Source organism: Pteropus vampyrus, unplaced genomic scaffold, assembly GCF_000151845.1.
Source record: "Pteropus vampyrus isolate Shadow unplaced genomic scaffold, Pvam_2.0 Scaffold23, whole genome shotgun sequence".
Classification (NCBI taxonomy): Eukaryota; Metazoa; Chordata; class Mammalia; order Chiroptera; family Pteropodidae; genus Pteropus; species Pteropus vampyrus.
Window position 1 is genome coordinate 7,508,285 of NW_011888804.1, and position 17,045 is coordinate 7,525,329.

General features: G+C 44.5%; 1 protein-coding gene across 1 annotated transcript in view; it reads right to left on the bottom strand.

Moving 5' to 3' along the window:
• Positions 1–201: 201 nt before the first annotated feature.
• The window catches only part of VSIG10 (V-set and immunoglobulin domain containing 10), a 28,513-nt gene continuing 11,669 nt past the window's right edge, over positions 202–17,045 (bottom strand). Inside the window, exons 3-9 of the mRNA XM_011355846.2 lie at positions 15,572–15,874; positions 13,632–13,892; positions 7,621–7,914; positions 5,410–5,520; positions 5,077–5,089; positions 3,346–3,575; positions 202–2,534 (exon numbers count right to left, since the gene is read on the bottom strand). Of these exons, the coding sequence (XP_011354148.1) occupies positions 2,473–2,534; positions 3,346–3,575; positions 5,077–5,089; positions 5,410–5,520; positions 7,621–7,914; positions 13,632–13,892; positions 15,572–15,874 (1,274 nt within the window). The 3' untranslated portion in view covers positions 202–2,472. The remainder of the gene's footprint in view (positions 2,535–3,345; positions 3,576–5,076; positions 5,090–5,409; positions 5,521–7,620; positions 7,915–13,631; positions 13,893–15,571; positions 15,875–17,045) is intronic.

The following is a 17,045-nucleotide window of genomic DNA, read 5'->3' on the forward strand; positions in this document are numbered from 1 at the left end:
GGATGATTTTCCAGGTTGCAGCACATGGATTATGGAAATTTTCCATCATGTGTTTTCCTGATGCAGTAATAGGGCCTGTATGTGCTTGTGAGTACTGGAGCTAATATCAAAGCCACAGGATTCCGGGAGCCCCTTCCCAATGTCTCCCAGGTTTTGAGGAAAAATGTCAGTTATGATAGCCCTGAAGTATTTATCTTCCTGGTTCTGATAAGGAGATCTCCTGGCCTCTAGAGTTCACAATACATTCAGATAAGATTTTTTTTTTTTTTTTTAAAGCACAATGTAACAACTTGAACTTTGCCACGCAAAGTCTTTTACCCACAGTTAACATGCTTGTGGATTTGAGGATGGGTCATCTTAAAATATAAAAAGCCCTAATTCTTTAAAAATCTTTAAAACTTGAAGACCCCCAGGACCTGGGCTCTTAACTGATCCAGCCTTATTAATGTGTACACAGGGCTCCAAGATAAATGACAGCAATCACAGCTCAGCTAGTCACGCATTTATAGTGTTTGGCACCAAGACCTTGAAGCTCCCACTTGCAAGTACAAAAACCCTACCTCGAAGATTTCCTCTCAGGTATGTGTGCAAGAGAAGAGGAAGTTGCGGAAAGCATCTCGGAGATCTTGGCAAATCATTCTCTGCGTTCTCAGCTAGGAACTTTTTTCCCCCTACAGTTTTCCTTTTTAAAAAAATATGGTGGTCTCTGCACAGTAGACACTCAGATTCAGGAATGTAATCATCGAAGGTTCTAAAAGAGAGACTAGCTTACTGTTCAGTGACTTTAGAAGCAACTTAAGTATCTTGTTCTGAAATGACAATTAGCCGGGTTAGATTGGGTAGCAGCAAAAGACCCAGCCCAACAAGAACTGCAGTTCACAGCTATTCCTGAGGGGTATAAATTGCAGCCAGTTCCTTATCTCCCCAGTGTTCTGAGCTGGGGTCAGGACTCACTTTTAGTGACTTGCTCAGTTTAGTCCCTACATTCAAGAAAACAGACCAACTCCAAGCCCACCTGCAGAGTAACCCTGCAGATAACCAGTCCCTGTTACTGGAGAAGGGAAGTCTCCTTCAAGCCCTAGGTCTTGCTCATCAGAGCAGGATATGGAACATTAAAGAATACAAATTCAAGTCAGATTTTTATGCTTAGCACCCACCCTTTGTACCCTTATAAGGCCACTGACATTTAAGAGATTTGAAATCAGGGTAAAAGATCTCTAAACTACACAGGGCTCTATTGGAAGCCATCAGCAGCTTAAACTCATCACATTATTTTCATTTGAAACTCAGCATTATTGATCAGTGTATTCTCATAATATCCTTGAGGAGGAGGAAGGAAACAAGTTTTCTCATTTCTGAAATGGAGAAACTGAGGCCAGATGAACTGGTCTGCCCAAGGAGTGCTTTTCACCAGATATTCCATCATGAAACATTTTTCCTGCCTTCTTTCAAAGCCACAGGAGAAAGGGAGAATGGGAAAAGCTGAAAGCTAGTAGTGTATCACCTTAGAGGCTTTTCTATCAATATGAAGCTCTGTAAACTGTGAGGTTCTAATGAAAGGCACTTCTTATGGGGCCCCTATCTCTTTTGTAAAGAATTCTTATCTCCGGGGAAGCAAAAATAGGAGAGCTCTGATAATGCCCTCATCTGAAACCATTCTACAAAGAAGAATGAAAGGCCCAGGCAGCAGCTTGCGACTCGGAGTTGACATTTTTTTCCTTCCACTAAGGAAGGCAAAAGAGAAGAGAACATTTCTTGAGCACCTCCTAGGCACTTTCACATCCAAAGGACTTCATTTAGACCTCACCATAACCCTGTAAGGTGTGATTTCACCTATTTTGCAGATGAGGAAACTGAGGCTCAGGAGAGAGGTAAAGCAACATGCCCAAGCCCATAAAACAAGTAAGTAGCAGGGCCCAAATTCAAGCCCGGATGTTTCTGACTCCAAAAACGAACCAAACTGCCTCCCTCTGGCTAGAATCAGTAGCTCACACCTCCTCACCTTTTCCAGTGGGCTGACTGACATTTACCTGGTTCCTCGGCTCACCTGGGCAGTGAAAAAGGAAGTGTCCCTGTCACCCCACACTATACCTTTGCGTGCTGAAGTAAGCTGGTTACAGACTTTTAATAGTGGCAAAGAGGCATTGAGGTCCTCCCACTCCTCCCAAATCAGCATCAGTCAACCTGGATAAAGCCAGGAGTCACAGCGAAGAGGGTACCTCAGATGCCAAGTGCAGCTTTCCCCGACACATTGCCAGTTCCCCAAAGCTTTTAAACATCATTGAGTAAACTTAGAGTAAATCAATTTTCTAAAAGAATGAAAGATGTGCATATATGTTTCTTTTTGCTAAGAACCCCAAACCATTTAGCCCCTCAGGCAGGAGTACAAGTCAAGTCAAAGCAAAATGAAAAGCTCATCTTCACAGTAGCTTTCTAAGCTTTTTCAGACTGGATAATGAAGGACAGTTCTCTTCATGCTGGCCTGCCCTCTTCTTGAAAGATGTCACTCTGCTGCTCAATGATGTCATCCTCATCTGTATAGGAGGGAAAAACAGATACGACTGCGGGATCTCAACAGAAGTCCTGTTTCTACCCTCAGTCATCGATCATCTCGATTTCTAGTCCTTTATTGGCAAGCCTCAGAATCCGATTTCATGGAGGAGCAGGCAGGGCAGGATGTGTGTTGGCTTTCACCTGTTCTTTCCACTCAAAATCAAGACGTGCTGGACACTATCTACCCTTCGTCCTCTTGGTCCACACTATTCCCCTCACCTGCAGTGCCCTCTTCTCCTTTCTGCTTATTCAAGGTCAACTGTCCTGAAAGACTTGCCTTATATCCCGCTTCTTCCATTGAGTTTCTCCTGACCAGTGTACCCCTCAAGGCTCATCTTTCTCCTGAGGTCCTGTCATTTTTAAACATATTATTCATGGGGCGTTAATCAAATTCCAACTTGCTACAGCTCCTCGACCGCACCCTCAAAGGGTTGGTTAAATTTGGCCTCCATTTGAATATTCCTCACGTGTTTTAGTCTGTTGCCCCTAACCAGTCTCATAAAGCTCCCTAGATGCAAGTATCATCTGTCTTCCTGTTCTGTTCTCCAACAATACCAATACCGTGCCTTTCCTAGAGCAGGCCCTCGGTAAATGTTTGTCAATTTAATTGTTGCATTGGTAGTTAGTAGTAAAAATTCTCAGGTTCCAGATTAAAGTTTAACTATCTTCCCTGGCCTTTAAAAAAACAACAACAAAAAAAACCCCCACAAAAAACGGACTCACCACTTAGAGGTTTCATACCGGGAAGCTCACCACAACCTAGCAGAGTGCTTTTAAGGAAAAAGGGCTCACCTTGCAAAGCCTGGAGTCCGTAGCCCATCTCTTCCATGTTCCCATTCACCAGCGCTGTCACTCTGTGAATGTGGCCATGCTTATGTATTTCTTTTGGCAACTCCTCCCTCTCATTTGCTTCCTCTTCCTCTTCTGCAACAATTTTCTCCTCTTCTTCAGCATTTTCTTCCTCCTCTACCTCTTCCTCTTCAGAATCCACCAACACCATGACATCACCCATGTCTTGATCCCTAATTTCCAAAGGGGGAAGAAATAATCAAGAAGAAGATGCCCTGTTTTTTTTTTTTTTTTTCCAACATCAGCCCTTGCTGAATAGAAAACACTAGATTCTTTGCAACCCCTTAGGTAACATGGAAAATTCTTGCCTGCATTCAATTTGGTTAAGTCACAGGATGACAGATTGTAATCTCTCAAAGAGATACCTACAGAATGCTACAGATAATCTTATCTTTGTTCCGGGTGAGTTTTATTGTCCCCCTGCTCCACCAGAAGATGACCTCCTTGTCCCAGGCACCCAGCATTTTCGTTCCCCTCCCAGCACATACGCAGATGCTCTGTTCCTTTCCTGAAATGCCCTTATTTCTGCTCCACTAAAATTTCTCCTCTTCCTCATTATTGAAGCCCCAGGTTAAGTCCTCTCCTGTCCCCTGGAGCCCTGAACTACCATTGCATTTGGAGTCCAGGCCCAGGGGTTTAGCATTTAATTGCTCTTAATTTATTGCGGGTTTTACCCACCAAGCCAGAACATGCATTTCTTAAGGAAAAAAGAACACATGCCATGGGCCAATCACAGTCCTGGGGGCATTTGATCTTCAGTCTCTCATCTGGGAAGTAGATGAGGAGACGAAGGCTCAGAGAGGGTCAAGGATTTCGCACGAGCCCCGGACTTGGGAATGGCCGAGCTAGGATTTGAACTCGGGTCCTCTAATTCCAAAATCTTGACCCATTATGCCTCACTGCTCCCTCCTGTGAGAAATAAGCCGAGGGAATGACAGACTCACGGGGAGAATGGCCCTCAAATACATGACAGCAAAGGTTAATATTTTTCCCACGAAAAGTGGTCCCAGAACGATAATATCCTCTCATTATGAATGATGGTCCCAGAACGGTAACATCCCATCTTTATTAATGGGTAAAGAAAAACAAAGAGAAGAGTTCTCTGCTCTCCCCCAGAACCTCTTTAGGAAACGAAATACACAAGTTCCATTTAGTTACTTTGCCTGCACTGAGGATTCCTTTAGGGAGGGGCTTCGAGGCATGCTCAAACTGGTTTTCCAAAACATGCTGTAAGACTACAATGTATTATTCCTTTGAGCTGTTTTTAGAAAATTAGGTAAAATAAATGCATGAACGACTGGCTCAATACATACGCACTGTCTTTATGCCTCAATGACAGACCAACAATGTGCCCCGCCCCAAAGTCATATACAAAGAGCACAGACTTTGGAATCAGTCAGACCTAGGTCTGAATTCAGGCACTGCCATTTACTTCCTGGATGAGCTTGCAGAAATTACTTCACTGAGCCTCTGTCTCCTTGTTCGGAAAATGCAGATGCCACCTCCACCCTGAAGGGTTTATAATAATGCCTAATGAAGCTTGCAGCCCAGTGATGGGACACAGTGGGTCCTCGGTGGGAGTTGCTATTATTGTTCTTGTGAAAGGAAACAAAACAGCAAGCAGCGAAGACATCATGGAAATGGGTTTTTGACTTGAGTCTAGAGAACACTCACCTGAAAGTGTTTCCTACAAAAGGGAGAAAGTAAGAAAAAAATTAATATCAACATCCACTTCAGCCTCACGAAAGTTTTTAATCAATCTAACATTTACGAAAGAACGGACAATGAGAAAAATGACCCGACGTGAGAGGGGACAGGGTGTTCTGGAATGGTGTTTAGGGGCGTCATTACTGCACATGTGGACCCAAGGAAGAAGCCTAAAGAATTAGACTAAAGAGGGGAGCATAGCAGGAGCCTTCTTCCCCCACCCGCACCCACGCCCTTTCGAAAAGCCTGAAAGAGACCCATGGGACCCAAGGACACCAAAGGGACCCAAAAAGTCCTTACCTTTCCAGCATAACCCAGGGCTATAATACAACGTAAGCCCTGAGATAACGGCCAGCCCCAGCAGGAGGAGGCTCACGGTGGTTCCCACAATTCCCACGATGTTTAAAGGCTCTGCAAAGACAAGTCACTCTGCTGACTTTTCCACCAGACACGCACGCAGCTAGCAGAGCAATACCTACTCCCCTTTGCTTAGGTCCTAGGTTCATGATGTTGGGCAAGGCATATGACCTCTCTGTACAGCAAGATAAATGTGTCATCTCCCTACCTCAAACAGTTGGAATCAAATGAAGCATGGGATGCAAAGAATATCGAAAAGTTAAAATCTCTATGTACCCACCACCCATCAAGACTGTGTACTGAGTAACTGAGTATGAGTTATTGGTGCTACTATAAACAGTGATTAATGGAACAGAGTAGAGAATCCAAGAACAGGCCCACACATCAAAGGAAACGATATACGAGAGACCAGTGAGTAAAAGAGAACTAACTGGTCAAGAAATGTTGCTGGAACAAGTGGTTATCCAAACTAGGGGGAGGGGAAGGAAAACTTGATCTTGATTTCACACCATTCACAAAAATCACTTCTAGGTGATTTAAAGATTTAACTGTGAAAGGCAAAACATTACAACATTTAGAAGACAATATGGGAGAACATGTTTGTGATTGTGGGACAGATAAGAATTTTTAAGACACAAAAATTGTTAATGGTATAAGAAGAGATTTGCAAAAGCGACTACATTAAAGTAAGAATGTTGACTAATCAAAGGATACCATAAAGAAAGTGAAAAAGACAAACAAGGTACTGAAATATTGTAACACAAAACTAACAAGGAATTAGTATGTGGAATTTCTGAAGAACGCTACATGTATATAAGAAAGGGGAAAATATCAAAAGATACAAATAGGTATGAATTTCACAGAAGACTTACAAGTAGCAAATAAACATATGAAATTATGCTCAACCTTATTCATCAGAGGAATTCAAATCAGAACCACAGTGAGATTCCATTTTATACCTACATGACAGGCAAAAATCACAAGCCCTGTGGGTGAAAATGTAGAAGAACTCAATACTCATATATTGCTGTTGCAAATGGAAATTGATATAATCATTATGGAAAATATTTTGGTTATGCCATAAAGATAAAAAGGGACATAACCCGTAACCCTTCATTTCTACTCCTTGTACCTGTCCTAGAGAAATATTTGCCTGGGGGGCCGGTGTGTGTATATGCACAGGAGTTGGGTAAAATATTTTCCTAGGAGCACTGTTCATCACAACAATAAAAAATCAGAAACAGCAAAACATCCACCAGTAGGAAAATCAGTAAGTTAACTGCGTAAAAGTGATCAATGGAAAATTACACGCTGGTAAAGAGGTACAAAGTATAATTACACACATGGGCATGAATAAATCCTGGAAACCAAACGTAAAAGAGAAAAGTCGCAAAAGACGACATTTGTATGGTAAAAGCCATTTTTTAAAACTCAAGAACAAATAAAAATAATGTATAATGTAGAAATGTGTACGTATGTAGTAAAAATTTTTCTTAAACTTGAAATTCAGGATAGAGGTTATCTTTTTCAAGAGGCCCAGGATGAGACTAAAAAGAGGCCTCCGGGCAGGGTTGCCAGATAAAATACGAGATGCCGAGTTAAATTGAGATTTCAGATAAACGACAAATACATTTTTAAAATAAGTATGCCTTGTGCAATATTTGGGACATACTTATACTAAAAAATTATCCTTTGTTTTTCTGACATGCAGATCTAAGTGGGTATCCTGCTTTTTGAGTGTCGATGTTTTCTAAACCTGGCCATAATACCTACAGATAACTTCAGCAATGTTGGCACTGGCCTATAAAGTGGGAAGGTAGTTCCTTGGGTGTTCATTTTGCTATTATGCTTCACAACTTACATTACATATTTTTTGTTTTAATATATATTTCATATTTGCATATATTTTTCATATATAGATATTCTTTGAGATAGAACCGCTATTAAGTAATTTTTTTATCCCTATGCAAATATTAGAGATTTAAGACTGGGCATTAATTTTTCCCATCTACCCTGTCAAGCCAGGCAAGCAAATATGCCTTCTTCTAGATGGCAGTGACCCATATGTAGGGAAGCACCAAGCTGTTCCCGTGCCGGTGCCAGGTGCTCTGAAGCTCTCACCCCGCCTCCTCTGGGGCCACTTCCATCACTCACTTTTCACAGTCAGCCAGATGTTCACTTCCCTCATCCCTATGGGGTTCTCAGCCCGGCAGATATAGTAGCCCTCATGCAGGTTGTGGGAGCAGTTTCGGATGGTGAGGGTGGACCTCTGGCCCTTCTGGGTGATCAGGTAGTGGCTGTTGGGCTGGATGACCATCTCAGGCTGAGTGAGGTTCCTCAGCCACAGGATCTTGGCTTGGGGGTAGGCTCCAGACACGTGGCAGGTGAGTGTCACATTGCCCCCGACAAGGCAAGTCTTCATGGGCTCTGAGTCAACGGAAGGGCTCCCTGGTGATCAGAAGAAGGTAAAGAAAGACATCCTTAAGGATATTCAAGACATGGCCCGAGATTCTCAATAACATTATTTCCTTTCTAATGAAGCACTGTAGACATTTCTGTAATAATACCACGCCTGGCCTTATGTAATAATAAAAGCTAACATTTATTGAGCACTTACTATGGGCCAGGCACTGTTGTGCCTATTAACCCCATTACTTCTCTCAACAACCCTGTCATTTTACAGATGAGGAAACTGAGGCACAGAGAAAGTCGAGTTGCTCAAAGTCACACAAATAATTTCTTCGCTTTTTCAGCTTCCTGAAGCCACCTGCATTCCTTGGCTGTGGTCCTTCTTTGGTGTCACTCCAACCTTTTGCATCTGTCGTCATATCTCCTACTACTAAGTCTGATCCTCCTGCCTCCCTTTTATAAGACTGTTGGATGACACTGGGCCCACTGGATAATCCGGGATAATCTCCCCACCTCAAAATCCTTACTCACATCTACAAAGCCCCTTTAGCCATTGAAGGTAACATATCCACAGGTTCTGCAGATTAGGACATGAACATCTTTGGAGAGCCATTATTCTATCGCAGGTCTGTCCTAGGAATGCACATGGCATCTCTATGTCCTTGAGGTCTGACTGAGCAGGACATGAAGAGCTGGATGGTCTACCACAGTGATTCACTTGTTTTCCTTGCAAAAGGAGCCTTTTCCCAAAAGGCCCACCCTCCTGGGAAGGGTAGCAAATTCATCTTGGGGGATTTATTAAGTCCATATTTTCAGCAGCTGAGGGATACAGAGTGGCATGCTGGGTTCCCGCCCGGGAGAGCGAAACTACACACTTCCCCTTGGCAATTGTCCCGAGAGAGAATCCAGGGAGGGGGAAAAGGGCAAGGGGGTGGGGGAGGGAGCGGAACAGCCCCAAAACCTCTCTCTTTAGGTCAAGTCAACAAAAGGGAATTCCCCAAACCTAGTTTTGCTCAAGACACTCATGTCGCATCCCTTCTCGAATCAACTGTCAGGTCCCACCCACCCCGCCAACCCTTGCTAAATTGTCACCAAGCTACCAGCAGTAAGAAGCCTCAGTATGTTCATATTTTGAAGCACCCAAACCAAAGTTTAAGGAATGGTCCTCTGACCTTTTATTAAAAGCAAAACAAACAATGTGGCCAATCCTTCCCCACTCCCCAAAGATCATGTACGTAATACTTTTACCAAACATGACATTCACCCCTCAGAAAGCTGAGTCATCCATCCAGCTGGTGGCACCTATAAATTCAGAGTTTCACTTAAGAAGATGCTATGTGCAAGGGTGGGGACAGGGATTGGGGTGGTGGAGGTGGGTGATGCAGGACCCTCAGAGATCTGCAAGAGATGGAGAACACACCAGGGCCTTCACACCCTGGGCTGGCTAATGTTGCAGCTTATCATGACTTGAGTTGATTTCTTCAGTGCAGCGGCCTACGTGCCATTTAAAGCGAGAACTGGACAGCAGGAATCCCCAGAAGTATCACTTTTCATTATTTTGGGGGCTACACTGTTCTGCATCACTAAGGTGGACATGAGCGTTACCTTTCAATGACTTACTAGTCCTCCCAAGGGAAATGATCCAGAGACCACCCCTCCCCCAACCCTGCCGCCTCCCTCAAGGGCCTTGCTACTCAAAGTGTGGTCCTTGGACCAGCAGCATCAGCACTTGCTGGGAATTGAGTAGAAATGCAGAGTCACCCCAAATCGAAATAGTCAGGATGTGCATTTTAACCAGACCTGCAGGTGACCTGCATGTACATCAAGGCTTGGGCTCGAGTGCTCATGAGGGATGAGGGGAGAGCTGGACAATGTTAGAATCGAGAAAGTTCCAGGCTCTTATGCCTGCTTCCTACGCTCTTGGAATTGGAAAAACTGACTGCCACACTCTTCTCCGGAAACATTTCTTAATCCTGAACACATATCTCAATTTCAATTACTGGCCAAGTCTTACGGGCCACAGGAGCGATGACTTAGGCAAGATCTGCAAAGAAAACTGGAAGGAGGGATGCGGGAAATAACACAAAACCTGTCAGCTGCCTCTGCCATTTTCGCCCTATCTCAGCATCAATCCATCCGTCATATATTCACTTTCTGGGACTTACCGACCGTAACACTCTGAATGTACGTACTGCTTTCCAATCGCAGGAGTCATGGCAAGTCCATTGCCTCTGTTTCTCATCCGTAAGATGGCATGGAACAGGCTGGATAGCACCTGCCCCAAGTTCACGTCCACCCGGAACCCCAGAATGTGACCTTAATTGGAAATAGGGTCTTTGCAAATGTAATTAGTTAGGAATCTCAAGATGAAATCACCTTGAATTTAGGGCGGGCCCTAAATCCAATGACTGGTGTCTCTGGATTTAGGACACAGAGATGCACACACAAAGGAGAAGCCACGTGAAGACAGAGGCAGAGTTTGGAGTGACGCAGCCACAAGCCAAGGAACGTGTAGTGCCACCAGAAGCTGGAAGAGGCAAGAAAGAATTCTCCCTTGCAGGCTTTGTGGGGACCGTGGTTCTGCTGACACCTTGTCTTCAGACTTCTGGCCTCCAATGTTGTGTGAAGATAAATTTCGGTTGCTTTAAGCCACCCAATTTGTGGTACTTTGTTATGGCAGCCCCAGGAAACTAAACTATGCTATAATACGAGCACTCGGCGTACAGGGTGATTGTGAGGACTAAACAAAATATACGTGGAGAACACTGAGCATAGCACCTTGCACACAGTGCGCACGCAGTAAATGTTCATGTCACTAATACTGTGATATCGCCATTTTCCTGCTTCACATTTGTCAGACTTCTCTCTCCATTTTAAGTTCTCTAAAGGCAAGGATTCTATATTCCTCTACAGTCCCTGGCACCGTGCTGAGCACCTAACTCCTACACAAAAAGATTTGCTGAATTAGGTGTGGAAGGAGGTCCCAAGGGAAACAGGGGCTCTGTTGCCAGACCAGCCTGGACTAAGAGAGGGCTCAGTCACTTACAAGCTGGGCCATCGTAGGTACGTGCATCCACAGAATGTCGTCATGGGCAATTTAAGAGTTATTCTGATTTGCAGGCTCTTATGAAGATTATAAATAACCTGTTAATAAACAGGAAACAGGAGAAGAACTTCTGAGCACAGAAACCTGAAAGAACGAGACTGTCCAAAGTGACCCCTTCAAAATCAGAAACTGCTTATCATTAGCAGAAAGGCCACACATGTAGTTTAGGAGCAAAATATGCCAGAAAATATCTATTAACATGCATGACGGGTCTATGAAATTAATTGACAAAGTTAATATAAAGTACTCTTATGGAATAATGAGAAAAGATGAACAACCTAATAGAAAAACGGACAAAATGTGAAGAGATAATTCAGACGACATATGGGGAGCCAAAAAGCACATGAAAATTATCAACCCTGCTAGTGATCAAAGAAACCCAAATCGAATCAATTATCCCATGTCTTAACTAGCAAATAGGAAAAGTCTAAAAACTTGGCTATAACAGTCAATGTCAGGGGACATGTTGGGAAATGAGCGCCCTCACACAGTCTTCCTAGAGAAAGGGACTGCCGGGGGCACAGGGGTCTTTGTGGGGGGATGGAAATGTTCTGGAATTAGATAGTGGTGACAATCGTACACCACTGTGACTATACTAAAAACCACTGAATGACACACTTTGAAACGGTAAAGTTTACATTATGTGAATGATTTCTCGTTTTTTAAAAATTTGCAAAAACAAGCCGTTGGGTTAGATTTGGCCCATGGGACATAGTTTGCTAATCTAGCACCGAAAGCAAGTCTTGGTCCCTTCTGCTGCCCACAGCAAGATTTAGTCCTTGATACAGGGGGCACTAGGGGGGCACAATGTTTGCAGAATGGGTCCGTGAGAAGGGTCACCCGTTGGAATGCCACTCGTCTGGGAAAACAGGCACCTCTTGGTATAGCCAGGGTTACATGCCAGCATCTCTGAGCATGACCCTGATAAACTGTGAGCAAAATCTCACCATGGCCAATAAAACCCAACATGCTCTGGTCCTTGCTTACCCGGTAGATTAGTTTCCTGGGCTGTTGGAACAAAACACCACAAACAGGGGGACTTAAAACAACAGAAGTGCATTCTCTCACAATTCAGAAAGTCAGAAATCTCAAATCAAGGTGTCCATAGACTTGATTCCTTCTGAAGCTCTAACAGAGAAACCATCCCGTGCCCCTTTCTTAGCGTCTAGAGGTTGCTAACAATCACTGGCATTCCTTGGCTCGTAGATGCATCACTCCAGTCTCTGCCTCCAGCATCAAGTGGCCTTCTCCCTGTGTCCACATTTCCCTTGTCTTATAAGGGTACCAGTCATTGGAATATGGCCCGCCCTAATCCAGTATGACCTCATCTTACTTTAATCACATCTGAAAAGACCCTTATTCCAAATACAGTCATATCCACAGGTATCAGGGTTAGGACTTGAATGTAACTTTTGGGGCGACATAATTCAATATAGGCAATACCCATCTAGCCTCATTGGTACCTCGAACACAATGCTCTGGCTATGCTGACCCACATTCTCTTGGTTCCTCAAATACCAAGTACGTTTCCACCTCAGGACCTTTGCATTTGCTGTCCCTTCTGCCACAATTACTCAGCCCACAGATCTTCGCCTGGTCAGCTCAAAATATTACTGCCACAAGGAGACATCCCTGCCACCTTTCCTGTGAGAGACCCTCTTTTCTCCCACACCATTTTATTCTCCTCATAATTATCACTATCTGAACCTAGCTGACTTGTTTTTGTATTTTCTGTCTTTTTTCCACCTCCCCTTCACTCAGAAGAATTTGAGCTCGGTGAAAGAAGAAGAGAAAAGGTTTTTAAAATAAGTCGGAAATTCTTTGACACTCCTCCCTTCAAAGACTGGTACCTTAAGAGAGGAAAAAAAAAAAAAAAAAAAGCAGCGCCTTATTCTCCCCACTGTCCTTGAAAGGGAAGCCAGACTAAGTGACTCGCTTCTAACGAATAGGTGGTGGAAAGAATGTCACGTGACTTCGGAAAGTAGGTCATAAAAAGATAGCATCTGCCAGGCTCACTCCCTCTCTTGCATCACTTGTTCTGGGGAAGCCAGACACCATGTTGTGAGGACACTCAAGTAGCTCTGCGGAGAGTCAGAGAGTCAGAGTCCCACATGGAGAGGAAGCAACCTGCCAGTGAGTGAGCACCTTGGAAATGGACCTTTTGAATGGTTTCAGCCCTACCAGTCAAATCTTGTAGCTGAGACCCCAGGCATCGTGGAGCCAAGACAAACTATCTCCACTGTGCCCTGTCTGAATTTCTGGCCCACAGAAATCGTGAGATAATAAATGATTTGTTGTTTTAAGCCATTAAGTTTGGGGGTACTTTTTACATAACAAGAGATAACTAATAAAAGAACCTTATTTATCTTGTTCACTGCTCCATCTCCAGCACCTAGAAACTGTGTCTGGCACATAGCAGGTGCTTAATTAGTATTTGTCCAGTGAAAAAATAGCTTGGACTAGGACCTAGCAAGTTGGCTTAACATCGTTAAAGTTTGGAAGGAAGGAAGCAACAAGTAAAAGAAAGTAAAGGGAAAGAATTCAATTCATGCTGACATCCTTGGATTTCTTTTCTGGACCTTCTTTCAAATGGTTCTCCTAGAAGAAAGCGGGTAGACCCTAACCCCAGAACAAGGCAAGCCAGACTCACTGATTTGTATCACACAGCTGTCTTCCGCCTCTGGCTTTAGTATGTGGATCCCGACGCACTTGAACTTCTTGCCATCTGACATCTGGGACCGGTTCAGCAGCTCCACTCCCAAATCTGACAGCCCCAGGACCACATTTCCTGGTTCTTCTGTCCAGAGGAAGTTAGGGTCCGGGTATCCCCCATCCCAGCGACAGATGAGCTGCATCAGGAACAATCCTGGTACCATCTCTACCCAGCACTGCAGGGCTGATGGAGGGGGCGCTGCAAACCACCAGAGGAGAATGTGGGCTTAATCACACATTCACTGGGCTGGCTCTAAGGACTACCACACCAGGGGATCGGAGAAATATCGACTCTAGGTAGTGTACCTTTAAGGAGCTCCTAGCACGAATCAGTGCCTGACAGCAGTCAGGTTTCCCTTGCTAGGTGTTAAATCTCTGAGGACATGGACCTCATTTATCTTTGCATTTCTCACTAACTGCATGTGACTCTTTAAGTTTAAATTAATAAAATTACAAATTTAGTTCCTCTGTCACACTACCTACATCTCAAGTGCTCAGGAACCACATGTGGTGGTGGCTACTGTAGTAGACCACACAGAATAGAACATTTCCATCATTGCGAAAATTCTATGGCACTGTTTTGGTCCCTAGAGGAAGTATAGGTGGATCTTATTCAACCCATGAGGCATATTTTTACTATGTCCATGTATTACTAAAAACACAAAAATTTAACAAGTTACAAACCTAAAAGTCCAATAGAATCCACGTGTTTACATTATACATACGTTATATATGTATATTATATATTTTTGTTTTTTATATAATACACATAAACAGAAATAAATTTGGATCTTATATTGATAGGCAGATATGTGGTATCTACAAGAAAAATTACGGAGAATATACCAAAATGACGGTTAGAGTACAAGTGATGACTTTCTTTATACTCACCTGTGGTTCCCATAATAAGCACGTATGGCTTTATACACAATAATGTCATTTATGATAGAGAAAACATACAGACATATAAAGGTCTGAATAACGCATGAATTAGTAACGTGTCATTATCCCGCCCACTAATTTGTTCTGGTGCTTTCGTTAGCATAGATTATGAGTACACTCTGCATGTCTACAACTGTTTGTTTTTTTTTTTTTTCCCAAGAAATTTATGTATAAGTGCATTTGGTTGTTGTTTTCTCACCCCTGAAATAAAGATTCACGAACTGACGGTTCCTACCAGGGCTGGAAGGCCCGGAGTTCATGAAGAGAGTGAGTGTCTGAGAATAGATGAGTGAATCAATTGAGGTCCATCCATACAATGGAATATTATTCAGCCATAAAATGAAGGAAGTACTGACACATGCTACGGCGTGGAGGAAGCTTGTTGCATGATACTAAGTGAAAGAAGCCGATCACAAAAGGCCACGTATTGTGTGATTCCATTCATATGAAATATCCAGAACGGGCAAATGCAGAGAGAGAGGGTGCAGGGTGGTGGTTGCCGGGGGCTGGGGGTAGAGGATGGGAGTGATAGCTTAATGGACCCAGGCTTTCCATTTAGGGTGATGAAAATGTCTGGGATCTACGTAGAGGTGACGGTTGCACAACACTGGCAATGTGCTGAATGCCCCCGAGCCGTACGCTTCACAGTGGTCAATGCGACGTCACGTACTTTCACCTCAGTTGAAAAAAGACATTAAGCTAAGCACTCATTCTCCCTCCGTGGCTCACAGGGACTCTCCTGTACCCTTACTTAGCAGCAACCTTCTAGAAGAGGTGACCCTCTCTCTGACATGCACCCTGGGGGTGCGCGTGAGTGTCGAGGGAGCTGCAGAAGCATGTTAGGACCCATGCAGCGGGCTAACGGAAGAGGCACAAACATGCGGTCCACCAAGGGTCAAGGTGAGGAAGTGGGGGAGGGGCGGGCTTCTTACTCACAGTAGACCAGGAGCTCGGTGGTCACCTTTCGACGTCTCCCGCTGAGCATGTTCATAGCCAAACAGGTGTAGTTCCCTTGGAGGTTTTGCGACATCAGTAGCAGCGTGAAGCGGCTGACGGTCAGGTTGTTCCCAAAGGGCTCGGTCCTGGAATCCGGGCCCTGGAACCACCACTCGACCATGGGCGGAGGCCAGGAGCGGCTGCTGCAGCTGAAGTCCACCTGAGAGCCCTTGGCTACGTAGAGGGTGCCATTGGGGAGCAGGCCGGTGGTGGAGATGTTGACTTCAACCCGATAGGGGCCGCCTGGGCAGTGCAGGGAGAGGGGGGAAAGCTTAAGAGTGCACCCGAGCCCCTTACCGGCTCTAACAGTCACATAAATGATCAAGAAGCAGCCAGTAAGGATGACAATACCCATCAAACACTTCCCATAGGACAAAGGCTACGCTAAGTGCCCTAAGCGTTCTCTCGTTTAATCCCGAGCAATTGTGTCTAATTTATCGGGCGAGGGGGTGGGAGAGAATGAATCCTTATAGAAAAAGGAAAATGCAAATCGCTCCTTTTCAAAAACACTGGTGAGTGGCAAAGATATCTGTGAATCAAAGAGTTAACACAGCAGGCCTGAGCCTGCTCTCCTTAGAAAGGCCCGCTTGCAAGGGTGGCCTTGGCTGGTGACTGCGAACGTGGATTTCAGGAGGGTTCTCACCCTTCCCAGCACTGATAAGAGCAGGGCTCACTGTGCCTAAACTGTTTGTATGGACAGTGTGCTTTATGCTGAACACATGCTTTCCTTCTGAGAGCCTCGAATTTGGGTCTGAGCTAGGAAAAGGGTGCCTATGCAACTAGCTGCGTCCCCCCACCCCACCCCGCTAAAAACCCGAGGTGCCGAGTCTCTAAGGGCTTCCGGCAGACGACGATCAACACAAATTGCCACGTCTTGCTGTTCAGAGAATTAAGGGTGTCCATGTGGCTCCACTGGGAAAGGACTCTAGGAAGCTTGATACTGGTTTTCCCCAGACTTAACCCCATGTGCCTTTTCCCTTTGCTGATTTTGCTTTGTGTCCTTCTGCTGTGATAAATCATTAGACGTGCTGGGTCCTGTGAGTTCTCCAAGAGAGAACCCCCCCAGCACAATTTCACTCTGCAAGACAAGAAATACTGGATCCGTTCCCGACTTTGGACTCCACTTACTAGCGGTGACGCTTTGGGCAAATTTCTTAACCTCCCTCAGCCTCCATTTCCTTATCTGTGAAATGAAAGTGATGCTAGAACCCACTTCATGGGGTTGTGGTGACGACCGAATGGGTTCGTGTAGTGCAGGGCCCACAGCGACGCCTAGCATTTGGCTCCCTTCACCTCTCAGAACTTCTGTCTTGTCCCCAGAAGTGCCCTCCTACTGTTGGTACTCAGTACACTTAAGATGCCACGTCTCCTTTAATGAAAATATATCTAACCGCTATGTATACTAAAGCCATTC